Here is a 14,006-nt window from a genome sequence, read left to right on the forward strand (position 1 = left end):
GATTCTATGTGCCAAAACTGTTGAATTATGAGTGAAATTATGAGGAATTTCCATCTTTGATGCTGATTTTTAGCGGCTGCCTTTCTCCTGGTTTTCTTGCCACAGGATCGTTCTCAGCCAAGGACCTTCACGGGACTGAATGGAGATTCTGGCATGTCTATGATGGTAATTGACGTAACATTGAGGATCACATTTAGCATCTGTTATGAAGACTGTATATGACAGCTGATGCAAATCTTATTGGAACTTTGCTAGATGTCATAACCACCTCGCAAAAATCTGATAACTACTCGATGGCATGTTTTTATTAGTACCAAAAAACTTGTTACCAAAGATTTGATTGAGTTCTGAGACCGGTCCCTTGAAGTCAATACATGTTTCTTTTCTAGGCAATTGACATGAAAAGATTAGGCCACTTTCACAAGTTAGATGATGAATCTAAATCTGAATCAAGTTTCATATGCTTTAGCCATGTGATTAACCAATAGAGCGTTCGAACGGCTATGAGCATATATTCTTCTATGTTCTATTGCTCGACAAGGTACTAGGTGAATATGCGACTCCGTGATAATAGCACAAAGTTCGGACTCGGGAGCGGACGAAATAAATTAACAGTTGTCCAAAACTTCTGAAGAACTGCTAGTGCAGAGATGACAGGACTGGGTACTCACCGAGACAAACGCAAATCTTTGTTATGAGGGACTTGCGCTCAACACGCAATCATTTACAAGATACACTAGTCCATTACGAAAGCTTGGACTATAGAATGCAATAACAGCTCCACTATAAATTACAAATGTATACTGTGACATGTAGGTTTAAAAAAATTTTAAACTGTACATGGGTCATCTCAGGAAATCTACTGTATACCTTGATTCTTTCTTTCTTGAATGACATATTCACTGCAAGGCTCTCTCTCTGTACGTGACAAAGGGCGTCAGATGACTTTCTGGAGACCTCCAAGAGACAATCACCTCTGCGAAGTTCCCTGATAAACTCGCATAGCTTGCTGAGTCCCTTTAACTATCTGCCTGGCGATAAGTATCTTGCCTTTTGCCTGTGCATGATAACGATGCTGGACCCTCCTCTGAGGAGGTTAATGTTGGGATACGGACCTTGAACATCCTCAAGAAGGTCATTAGGCTGGTTTAGGAACTTGTCTGCTATCATTTATAGTATCCTGGATGGCAGTGTTTTTATACGTGCGCGGATGTCAGATTGCTCACTTTCGGTTTAAAGATATGGCCACTGCACTTGAAGATCTCAGGGTGACTTGTTAGATACACTGTGGCTTTGTCCCAACAGGAAGAGGTAGCGGAAACGAAAATCGAATGGTATAACAGCAAACTGTTTGGAGTTAAGAAATCTATGCTGTCGATGCTTTAAACAGTTCCGTATTAAATTGGATTGTTTACATGGCAAGAGTTGGCATATCCACTCAGGAATCTCACTTTCTTCCATCATGTCCCTCCCAAAATCATATAGCAACTTTGGCACAAGCAGCTTTCCCTTGACACTGATACCGACAGAGGCACGGACATAATCCTGAAATGCAGCCTGTAACTCATCCTGAACATTTCCCGCAGTGTAGACGTGCACCTGCGAAGCAAAACAAGTCATCATCTCCATAACAGTAGTATTTTCATCCACAACACCGTGCTAGAATTCACTCACAGCAGGGGAAGAGGTCGCTCCAAAGCTAAGACTAAACGTGACAAGGGGCTCCACGCGGTCAATAGCGAATGTGCTGACCTCTTCTCTCAGCTTCAGTTTCTGATGTGACAACATTAACGCCTGCAGAAAACCACCCTCTACTGCATTTATGTACGTTACAAAAACAATGGTAATTTGCTTTGCCATATCCATGGAGTACTTAAGACGTGTTATATCAACTCACAATTTGAGGCCTGTACCATTGTGCTTTTCCTTTTAGTAGAAGATGTTCAATGACAACTGCATTGAATGAGTGCCCTCCAACGGTGTAGGCTGCCTGTATTAGAAAAGAAACTAGCTAAACCCTCTTTGATGGAAGTAACTTTAAAATTATGTTTCCATGCATAATTAAACACAGACCTTCTGCATAAGGGAAAAAAATTTGAAGTCATTTTTGGGCACCCCATAAGCCAGGTAGGCCTGCCAACAGAAGAAGTTTGTGAGCATTAATATGTAGACTGGATCTTCCAGGGAAGACAAGCATTGTTGCCCAGAGATTCTTGATTTAACTCCTTCAGACCAAAAGAGGAAAAAAACTCACATGCATCATAAGAGCATTATACACATTTATCCAGAAGGCTAATTTCTCCTCATGTTTCATAGTACTTGGATCCACCCGAGACAGCTGCTCAACTAGAGACCTGCATAAAGTTCAATATCTATGTCAACTGTAACACCGAACGATACAGCTCCAAACAACAATATATCTTGAATACGTATGTCACCAACTTGGTGGCAATTGCATTTAGCAACAAACCGCAAGATTTCAGGGTGCTTTTCCAGCTTACGAAAGGAGGTTAAATCACTATTTGGAAGGCTTACCTGAACTTTCGAAGTGCTTCAGCAGCGTATTCGAGTTGTTCTTTACCAACGCACATCTCTGAGACCTCTATAGCTGTACAATAACTACCGATATCTGCCCAGGGGAGCTTTTCTGGAGTTTTGTAAGGATCGAAACAAAGTTCATCTCCTAGTTCCTTGCTTTGTAAATCCACCGGGGGACTTCTTGTAAGGGACAAGAAGGATGATTCTGACACAGAGGATATAGATGAGGACATGATGTTTCCATACGGCGACGTCGGGGAAGGAATCCTTTTGGCGGATGAAAGGGAATCTACAGGATCTGCCAAATGTTGGTAAATGCTGATCATACACTTCACCATTTCCTCTGATAATACATTGGGGTGTTGCCAAGAATTTCGAATGTCCTCATTCCTGGATCTCCCTTTTGTCTCTTCGGATGAATTTGCAAGTGCCAAGTTTCTCGCTTTCACCTTTGGATGAAGCAGCAATAAGCGCTCTCTCTCTCTCTCTCTCTCTCTCTCTCTCTCTCTCTCATATTCGTGCGCGGACTCACACCTGGCGCAAGCACGCTCACATACGCACACAAGTCACAGACAAGTGCACAGACCGCACCCGCGCACACTTTTATTGGGTGAAACTATTGTATTAATTACATCAGTTTACCAGTTCTGGATCAAACGGCAACTCTGCCACTTCTATGAAGCTTTTTAACAACACATTTAAAAGCAAGAAAGATCCAAACGCCTCCAGAGCCCAAGATGGAATTAACAGAATTTGCATGGCATTCAGAGTCTCAGGAGTGGGTCAAGAGGACACGCAAATACATCATCAAATTACGGCACACGATTTTTCTACCTCATCTTGGACATAGTCCAGTTCGCAGCAAATTTTTAGATCTTTTAGCCGAAATCTTGCTGCCTAGACTAGTGCGAACCTTACAACTTACAAGAATCCCAATGAAGATCGTCCATTGACTTTCATAGGCTTGCTTCTCACATTATTTGGCATTTTTGAAGTTTTCTACTGTCATTATTAGCTAATACTCTCCTGACAGAAGCAACTGTGGGATTTACCTGCTTTTAATAAATTGATAGATAGACCATATCTCTCTCTCTCTCTCTCTCTCTCTCTCTCTCTCCACACACACAGTAACGACGGAGATCGTACGCTGAATAAAATCTCTCTCACGCTAAGAATTACCCCTCAGGAAAGTCCATCCACCAAGGGCAATTAGCCAATTCCAGTGTGAAAGAGAGTGATATTTAGTGGGTACATGCAAACCACCTGTCCAATCTCCACCAAATTCTTATACATGTTAGGAATCTCCGACATCTTGTTCTCGTCTAACAAATGAGAGAAGTACCTATTTGCCACATGTTCATCGTTTTATTGGCAAGTCTCACTTAACAAAGCAAGCCATACAAAAACACATCGATTGGCTTGGGTTATTGTGAGGCCCTTCTCACTAAGTAAAATGATCAGCTCAAAATTCTGCTTAAGCAACATGAACCTGTCATCCAACAAGCTAGATTATGTGGTGATGTCACCTCTTGCTAAAACCACTGAATATTTGAGCAATAATTAGACAAGGTGTATCTCATAGTCTGTACTACTAGCCAATCGACCTTCTCACCACACATAACAAGAATTAACATTCAAGAAACATCATAATTAGTTAAGGATCCCGTTGGCCGAAATTCCTCACGTTATAAACTTGTATGTTTAGATGAGCCATTTCACTAATCAAGGCCCCTAATGTGTTTTTACACTAAGTTGTTGCCTCCACATTTTTGACCTTCAGCGACAAAAGCCTTGATCATTATCTAGCCAAAGACTTCTCTCTCCTCACTTTTTAGCTTACTCTTGGGGATGATCTCTGAAGCGTCAAGCATAGATCTTGCTCTGTGACAGTTCTTAGGAAAGAATCAAGCATAGACCTTGCTCTGTGACACTTCTTAGCTTACTCTTGGTCATGCTCTCTAAAGCATCAGGCTAACGTTATGCCACAGCTAACCATTAATCATGAACAATTCTAATCGATTATCCCTTTGCTTCTCTACTTATTCATCCAAGAGTCGTGCAGCTTTTCACTTTCAGTATTCCCCTCTTGTTCCTATTATGGATCTAGCTTCACAACTTGGAATAGCAAAACAAAACTGGATGAAATGTTTAAATCCGGTAGGGGAAAGGAATATAACATATATGAGGCTGCAAATACACTAATGCATGCCCCTCGCCCCCACCCTCCACCTAAAAGAAAGAAAAAAAAACACCCACCTCCACTTTCCATAAATGAGTATTTGGCTATTGTTGTCAAACTGAGTACAACTTCGTGGATGAGTCCACCTTACTGTTGCATGTTAAGACTAAACAAAATAACACGAACCCCTGGCTGTAAACTGGGCATTGAACCTGACCCGCACAGAAGTAGTTATGCCAAAGGGACAAGCTGATCATTTCACACCCACATGATACCACTTCAAGTCTATCAGCAAATGCAGACCACGGGAAGAGAACATCCATCCCTGAAAGGAGGTCATTAACCTACATGCCTATATCATCTGCCATAGAAACCTTATCCATAGAAGATAGAAGCATTGTCCTCAGTAAAATTCAGGACATGTATGTGAATAACCATGCATTAGATGCTTTGAACATCCACCCCTGAAAGGAGGTCAGTAAGCTACATGTCTATAGCATCTGCCATGGAAACCTTTTTCATAGAAAACAGAAGCATTATCCCCAGTAAAATTCAGGACATATATGTGAATAGCCATGCAAGTAGTAGGTTTTTGACTCTTCCATTGTAGAGAATACATTCATCTAGGCTCAAGAACTGGATAGATGTAAAATCCCAAACTGATCATTTGGTCCTTTTATTTTCTAACATTCACTCATTTGGTTCCTTTATTTTGTAAGATTGATGTGTCCGTTCCCTTAACTTTCTAGAGATCAGAGCCTTCTCTGCCTAGCAAACTTAGCAATCAGTTCCTAGGACCTAGTGGTATTGATTTCACAATCGTTTGTCACATTCAAACCGTACACCTCACCCTTGCAAAATTGTAACACTTTGCAATAAAAAGATGTGTGCTTCTGATTTTACTCTATAAACTAGGGAGTCGCTCTTTAAGACACAGTCCCAGTGAATGCAGCACTGCTTCAGTAAATTGCAGATCTGAGCAAACATGCACTAGATTACCCACCCAATCAAGAGGGATCACAAGATGCTGGTCTAGCACTAAAAAGATGGCTGCTCAGGGCCTTAGGTTACTCCTGGCTCCATCTGGATCGTCACCAAGCTGCTCCAAATGTTCCTACTGCTATGTTAAAAAGCTTGCCAAACCAGTATGGCAGAGGCTTAGTTTGCTACAAAGTTCTAGGAGTAATGATGGTCCATTTGGACAAAGTCATTACCTCAAATTTGAACATCTCAGTAAAAGCTCATGCTCCTGTATGTGTTCTCTCTTTCCTAGAAAGCTCTCATCAGCACCGAATCCTCTAGCTGACAACTCGAGCTCGTACTCTCATATTCAATATTAGACAGCAAATAACGAAGAAAGCTTCATTGTCTTCTCTCACTAACCCCAATAATCAGAAAGCCTTTGCTTTCTCTATCCCTCACACTAAGCCTTTTTACAAGAAGCACCCCATCAAGCCAGCTATCATTCTAGGAGTGTGTGCAAGAAGCAGGTTTTGGAAATGAGATTTTTAAGCAATCTACCGCTTTGTATGTTAGTCCGCCACTACTACCATCACTGGTTCCACCATAGTGACATGGGACAGGTTTTTGGGAAACGGGGACAGGAATTACTGTACCTTGTCATGACTCGCTATGAGATGGGCTCTAACAGGGGACAGGGCTGGTATGGTACTGGCCCCCAGGACAGGACAGGATTGGGAGAGGAAGCTAGAAAATGGTGTCCCATGTCACTATGGCTTCTGCCCAAACATCATCATCACCTCATCACCACTAACACTACCACATTGCCGCCACCATTGCCAGCCACCACCACCACTTACCTAAACTTGCTGAAATGTTAAGCCTTGCTCAAAACATTCAAGCAGGTAAATGATAGGCATAGTTTGAATATTAAATGAATTAAACTCCACATTGCTGCGTTGTGAAATTACTCAACATTCACTCCACCACTACCTGTCAATCCTCCCAACTTTTAAGCACATTCTTACTCCCCCCTAGGTCCTGACTACAATGGATACAACAGTAGATACTACAGTCAGCTCCAATGGAATATATTATTGTTCGTCATTATATTCCACAATAACATTAGACAAGAAGCCAAGCTAACACAGTTACCTTGTCAGGGGAAAAGAGACTTCCATCTTTCTGTATGGTTTTGGGAACCCGGTTTGCATTTGGAGCAAGGCAACTGCATCGCAATCCATTTTCTGCATTAGCATAGCAGTGATAAGCAATGGCCTGCTTGCTGGTACTTGTAGGATTTGATGTGCAAGAACCATCAGAACTGCTTCTCTGTGTACCAAAATGACAACATTGGGGGGATGAAGTTTGCTGGTAAATCACAGAGCTAGCATGGCAGGGCTGTTCTGCAGAGTAGAAGGCGGTTGATGACATGTTACAGCCGACCTCAGAAACAGAAGGTGGCATTGTTGAAAACTCCACTGGTTGCACATAAGAACTGGACAAATCTGTTATTTGAACTTCTTTATCATGCTCTTGTATAGAAAGCATCGGCATCCTGCTTTCTACCTTTTGTCGCTCTTGTTGATCATGTGCAGAAAATGTTAGGAGTCTGTTTTCTGCCTTTTGCCGTTCCCTCTGTTCATAGCATAATTGCATATTCAAGGCAGTCATCCGCTCCTCCAGATTAACAACAGCCAGTTCCAGCATTGCAACGTCTGTAAGTAATGATTGAGCCTATAGAGAAAGAATATCATGTTTTTTTTCATGCCACAGCATAAATTGTTTGAAAAGCACAAAAAACACACATCCACGTAAAAGACCACAGCAAATGTATTCTTCAATATGAATGATTTCCAGTTAAAGCTAAGAGAAGGAATAAGTACATACATCTAGAGGCAGATGAGGAGAGCTGGAGAAGATTCCTGCTGCTTGTCCAAAAGCACTTTCCAGGGCATAGTGCAGCTCAACCTCTTGCTGGAGCCGTTTCTGTAACCTCATAACCTGCCGTATGAACAAATGCGTGTTTATACACCTTTCCATACATAGGTCGCATGCATTCCACAAAAAATTATCAGCATGATGAGGAAATGTAACTAATACCGGTTTCCATGAGCAATCCATTTGGTTCAACACATCAAAGATCAAATTGACAAGAATATCACCTACATCTTTCTCAAGCCGATGACGTTGGGCTTTCAAAGTTGAAATTCTCGTTTCACAAGTTCTACGTTCCCGAGTTAAAATTTCCTGACACAAAATTTCACAGATCTCTCTCTCTCTCTCTCTCTCTCTCTCTCTCTCTCTCTCTCTCATACATTATACGTACATTCACTGGTTCGTTCATACCATTCGTACACATTAGTTCGTTCATCATCAATTAGCAGGCCCAAGTGCACAGTAATAAGCCCTTCCATTCAGCAATGAATTATTTGGCCAAGAAACTCGTTTATTGGCTTTTTACCCTCACAAGTCACGAGTAACCTTCCCTCTCTCTCTCTCGCGTTTCACTACTTGGCCTAGCGACTTGCGACTGTAAAAGCCTTATGTCAACCGTCGAAAGTTCTCTCCGGTCCTTGGATAGTAACAAGGCCTTTTTCTCCGCAATCGATTAGTTGGCCGAGGGAATTAGACACCATCCACTGCTCTCTCTCTCTCTCTCTCTCTCTCTCTCTCTCTCTCTCTCTCTCTCTCTCTCTCTCTCTCTCTCTCTCTCTCTCTCTCTCTCTCTCTCTCTCTCTCTCTCTCTCTCTCTCTCTCTCTGGTCCATATGGCTAAACTGTAAGTTCAGTGAATCTGAAAAATGCTGCAAAACAATCCATAGATCTCTTATGACTCTGTCTATCAGAAACTCTGTGCAAGGTTCAAGCCTAAAGAAATAACATGATTCCCCGACATTGAATACCGACAAACTTGAGAAGCAATTTTAATCATGCTTACCTCCTGTTCACATGCATGAGTCTCTAAGAAATTCTCCACAAAGAGAATATTTGGGTGAGTACTGAACCGCTTCTGTCTGCTAGGAGATTTATCTAGGGAAGAGCTGCACACACAAGGTTGAAGGAAAGGGTTAAAGGCACTTCCAGTAAAAAATTATCTTGTAATTCAGACTGTAAACACACCATTATACAAATACCTTTTGCTCAGTACGTGGACAGTAACAGTGGATTGTGAAGATTTGCCAAAGGCTTCGTCCGTCTGACAGAACATCTGCAAGACATGAATACACATTCTAGGGTAATTAGCGTAAAACATTCGACCAGCTGTAAGAATTAGCCAGAAATAGGTGCCAAATGGCTACCATGAACGTAAGATGGCACAGGCTTTCGTTCCACAAACTTGAACTCCATTAAACGAAAAGCAAGCAGTAAACTTGAGTACCTCTTCAGGCTTGAAAGGACCGTAAGCGCTTCTGATGGATAAACCCTCCGCATCACTGGACGAGAATCCAAGGCATGTAGACACATTGCACTATGTAATGGCCTAGCAGGAATGCCATGATATATGGAACAATCAAGGATGACGATTAGGCTCTGCAATCAACTATGTAGCCTTCTGAAGCCCAATGTAGGATCGACATGCCAATTATCTAGTAGCCACAGACGTATTTTAGCCGGAGATTGTAAATTTTCTTGCTGTAAGACACTACCTAGCTTGCCTGTCGATCAGATTTGCAAGCAGAGGAAACAGAGCTTTGACGTTTTCTGTGAAGTTCTTAATGTCCCGACTGCAGTTGACCTCTGGGCGTAGGGCCAAAGGAGAGTGTTTCAGCAAGCAGAGAAAAGGAAAAAAAGAGAAGTCTCTCTGAAGCAAGGAATTAGAGTAATGATGGAAGAAGTAAAGGCAATGGTGGACGTTAGTTGAGGAAATGGGGCACACCTCTGCACGTAAAGCTGTTCAAAAGAGACTTGGACTACAGGAGTCGAGAAAGAAGCACGACAGAGGTCAGTCCATTGCCACGCCTGCTGTCCCATGCTTTTCATCTCCTCAAAACCTCCATAACTGAGGTTCTAAGCTATCAGCTTCAGCTGCCTTCGGAGGACTCCTGGTGCAGCGAACGCTTTTCTTCAGGTCGACCAGCCGTCCTTTCTTCTAAGCGCTTGAGAGAAATACGAGGCGAAGGTTGTGGAGCTTAAACGAAGGTTATGGCTTTTGGAAGGACAAAACAGAAAGAATGAAATGTTGAATGTTCTCTTCTTCCTTTTGCAACCTGCATAAACATCGCCGTGCGGAAGGCGTTTCATAGGACGGCGCGGATCATGGCGTTAGCGTAGGGATGTTTGTTGAGAATATCAGGCAAATTTTGTTGAGCAAACAACAAATTTTCGTCTCTTTTTTTTTTTTGGACAAGGGGAGAGAAGGTGGTGGAAGGATGGCCCCTCCACACTTCCTCTTTCTTTCTGTGTTTCCTCCCACAACCATCACCTGCCATGCGAGCAGCTTTTCATCTCTCTTTTCCTTTTTTTTTTCCCCTCCTTTCTACCAGCGCACTTTAACCTCTCTGGCTTGCATGTCTCCTCGGTCTACCCTGTAAAGGCAGCGAGCTGGTCACGACGGGCGGGGGGGTAGGGTAAGTAGGATGCTTCATGTTTACACACTTTTCAGGCGCCTTTTGTGGTCGCTGTTTGACCTGGTGAGAGAGAGAGAGAGAGGGGTGGAGGGAGGGAGGGAGGGAGAGGTCATGTGGTGTCTGGTGTGTGCATCATGATGCATGAGGTAGGAGGGGGAAGCTTGGAAAGCATCTGCAGGCGGATGAGGAAGGACGACATGGTGGTGGCGGTGGCGATGGCGACGCAAAGCCAGTCTGCGAGAGATCATTGAGAGACTCCCAGTCTGCCATGGTTTTGACGCTTTGGAGTGAGCTGATGTGAAAGCCAAAGGGAGGGGGGACCGGGGGGGGGAGAGAGAGAGAGAGAGAGAGAGAGTCGAGACCAGCTCTCATATGAAAGAAAGACGCTCGGTAATCATTCCATCTGCCGCAGTCGCACGCTCCCGCACGTGCCACGTGACCTTCGGGGTTCCCATAACTCCAAAGAAGGCTCTTCACGTCGTCGGATCATGCATCATGACTCATCGCCCCCACATCATCCCCATCATAAATGACCCGGATCTTTGTATCGTGCTGCCCTGAGCCCTCTCTTTTTTTGGCCCTTTTGCACACCCGCCAACGTAACACAGGCGCTTTTAACTAATCATGGGCCACATCATCACCATCTTCATCATCGTCTTCTTGTTTCGAATGTCCATTTCAATTTCCTATCCAGTTTTATGCCAAATGTTCATCATTGTCTCCTTCAAAGTACTTTCACGTAATACTCTTCACATGTCACCTTAGCTTTTCATTATAATTTTTAAAGTAGATTCACGTGCTGCTAAGGAGCCTCCCATCAAGGCATCCCTTCTAGGCTTCTAGGTTGCCATGGTGCACACGGTTACACCGAGAAGCCATGTCGATTAATACAAAATCATTTTGCTTCTAAGAAGCCTAATTATAGTCTACAAAGGAAAGTTGGAACATTGAGAGAGAGAGAGAGAGAGAGAGAGAGAGAGAGAGGAGGGATGCTAGAAATCAACATAGCATCTTATATACCTTGCTAAGTTATCAACACCATTGTTATGCTCTTTAAGCACTTGAGCTTCACTTTGTCAACCATGGTTACTTATTGTAAGTGTTGTTATTGCCTTATGTTAACTTTTGAGATAAACTGGTGGGATAGTCTTGTTGTCATGCCTTCAAAGTTGGTCCTTAAATAGTCTAATACAACAAATTTGATAGCAAATGCATGGAATGAAGCCCTAAAACACGTTAAATTATAGGTTTTTCTCTGAGGGTGATTTTTCTTTATCTCTATATGTTTGGTTGAATGTAGGAGCATATCCTTATAATTATTCATTGGTGAGTTACTCAACAAAAGCTCTCAATGTGCATAAAAAAGTGTCTCAAAGTATAGGCAAAACTTTGGGATTCAAAAGAAATGTACTAGCAAGAACTGGTAATTGCAAGGGGAAAAGATTGGATGACATCCCCTAGAGTATCCACTCCTCATAAGCTTAGGTTTTGGACCTTTAGGGATGTGCCTCTATAAAAGTAGAAGCTAGCAAACAAAGGCATGGCATTTTCTACTTGGAGAAAGCTAAATATATCTAGTGAAAAATATGATAAGAATTTGGAAGTCACTAGGATGTAGAAGACAAAAAAGTTTGAAAAACAACTATCTTGCATCGAGTCAACTTCCTTCAGTGGAAGAATTGTATATGGGCAACCTTCCCACTAGAGACAAGTTAGCTAAATGGGTCCCTCTTCATGGAGCATGTCCTCATTGTCATGTGGAGAACGAGACTGTGGTGCATTTATTTTGAGAATACGAATACATTATCCCTCTATGGAAAAAAGTATAGAGTTGGCTCAACAGGGCTAGGTTACTTGGGGAAAAAATCATTTTTAGACTTAAAGGAAATATGTCTCTTAGTTTGGATCTTATTTGAGGCTTGGTTTTGAAGTTTTTGGGAGATTAGGAACAAGATTTTCAAACCTACCTCTCAAATTATGGTAAACCCCTTTTCCAAGTAGTTTGACAAGGTGGTTAAATGGATACTATGAAGTTCCTTCAAGATGGTGGCAATAAAGTGAGCCCTCTTAAGTTATGAAGCTATTTGTTTTGGGCTAATGGCTAGTATGCTTACCTTACCATGGATGTAAATTATTTACCTTTTGATAGTATGATGTCCATGATTTTTTTAGAGAAACAATGTTGACCTTCCTTCTGCTACCTCTCTTTTCAGTATATTACCTTTCAATTTTGCATTTTACTATATTTTCTTTTCTTTTCTTAAGAGATCTTAAGGCTTTATAAAGGATGGAAATGATGTCAAAGGAGATTCAAGCTAAGCAAAAACCATCATATGAAGACACTAATGAGGAATGTGTTGGTCCGTCCCTTGGAATCTCGTGCAGGGCCGTCTCAGAACCCTATCCAGGCTCCCTATGAGCACTAGACCCGCTGCACTGCATCGCAACTTCACCAACTCGACACATCACTACACCAACTCAACACGACATGGAACGCGACACAAAACTCACAAAATGCTCACAAGTTTGCAAAATGGCCCATCTTGAGGGCAAAAGCTCATATTCATAGGAAGGAAGCATTTACAAGGTAAGTTGGAGGCATAGTAAGGGACCATGTCACGGGTGAGGGTGGAGCTATCAACACGTATCCAACATGACTTGACACTGCGGGATGAGGGAGCTAGAAGACTATTTCTTTTAAGTTGAGAATGGAATCATGCTTCCTTTTTTTAAAATACAAACCCTTTTAAATTTTATGTTTTGGTTTCTTTTAAAGACTACATTTATTAACTCGTTTTAGGTGTGAAAGATAATAAGAAAGATCACCAAAGTCCAAAGCGTGAATAAAGCTACTAAAGATAGTGCTCATGAAAAGCTTTTTTCTCAATCGCGAAAAATAAAGTCAAGTCCCCAAAGCAAGTGGTTTTATGTTCAAAAGCTATACAAAATGCTACTTTTATAACTAAAATACTCAAAATTTTTGCCAACTTATTTAGGGCAATAGAAAATTCCAATCAATATTTTAGAATTCTAGCGAGTACAAACACACTAAATGCCATTTTTTGTCAGCACTAAAAGGCACTAGTGGTTACTAAAAGCCCTAACTTTACTACCATAAATAGCAACTACAAAAAATAGTCATTATAAGAATTTCAATGAGAGATAGCTAATAGTAAGAGATAGCAACAAGAGGAGACCAAGATCGGAGCTTTAAAAAAATAGACTAATTTTCGAATATATGCATGGCCTCAACATCTCTTTTGATTGTATCTCTATTCAATTTTCAATATTAAGACTAGTCAATAACATGTTAGTGTTTGTTTTTTATAAAATACCCACAATATACAAAGAATGTTCATTGTGAAATTTGAGTGCTCACGCTCATTTCTATGCAAATAGTATGAGCCTACAAGTAAAACTAAAATGTCCAACAAGCCTTGCTTTGAAATCCCTTGTGAATCAGCAAGGCCCACCTTGCAAGGCTAAATACTCCTAAGTAACCAATAGCGAAGCAGTAGTGTGAGGGAAAGGTGAAAAGAACCCCCACGAAGGATGGGCTCTTTCTAGCACCCCCTCTTAAATAACCACACATGCAAGTTCCCTTGCATACGACTCAAGTGGCGAATGTGCTTGGGCGATGAAAGGAACATTCTCTATTCGTTTTCATCCTGACTCCTTCAAGAGGATCTTGGTTTCAATTACTTCTATTTTTGTGTAGTTGACATAATCAACCCATTTCACTACCTAAGATTTGAGAAA

The 14,006-nt window shown here is 41.8% G+C and overlaps 1 protein-coding gene across 3 annotated transcripts; it reads right to left on the minus strand.

The window, feature by feature from the left end:
* Positions 1-649: 649 nt before the first annotated feature.
* Positions 650-10,248, minus strand: LOC148037400 (uncharacterized). 3 transcript variants are annotated; one of them, XM_087676307.1, is made up of 13 exons: positions 9,557-10,241; positions 9,059-9,417; positions 8,814-8,887; positions 8,618-8,720; positions 7,847-7,927; positions 7,568-7,681; positions 6,833-7,414; positions 2,536-2,987; positions 2,255-2,354; positions 2,074-2,133; positions 1,898-1,990; positions 1,675-1,794; positions 650-1,599 (listed from the first exon to the last, which is right to left on the minus strand). In XM_087676307.1, exons 3-13 carry the CDS (start codon positions 8,885-8,887, stop codon positions 1,264-1,266), a joined length of 2,115 nt encoding a protein of 704 aa, XP_087532433.1. In that variant the 5' UTR covers positions 9,059-9,417; positions 9,557-10,241; the 3' UTR covers positions 650-1,263. The 3 variants fall into 3 exon arrangements, with proteins under 3 accessions (XP_087532433.1, XP_087532431.1, XP_087532434.1); XM_087676305.1 differs by having other exon boundaries at positions 9,059-10,241; XM_087676308.1 differs by lacking the exon at positions 650-1,599 and having other exon boundaries at positions 1,914-1,990; positions 9,059-10,248.
* Between the last annotated feature and the right edge of the window lie 3,758 nt (positions 10,249-14,006).

This window comes from Lygodium microphyllum, chromosome 4, assembly GCF_053477565.2.
Source record: "Lygodium microphyllum isolate KBCC chromosome 4, Lygodium_microphyllum_v1.1.10, whole genome shotgun sequence".
Classification (NCBI taxonomy): Eukaryota; Viridiplantae; Streptophyta; class Polypodiopsida; order Schizaeales; family Lygodiaceae; genus Lygodium; species Lygodium microphyllum.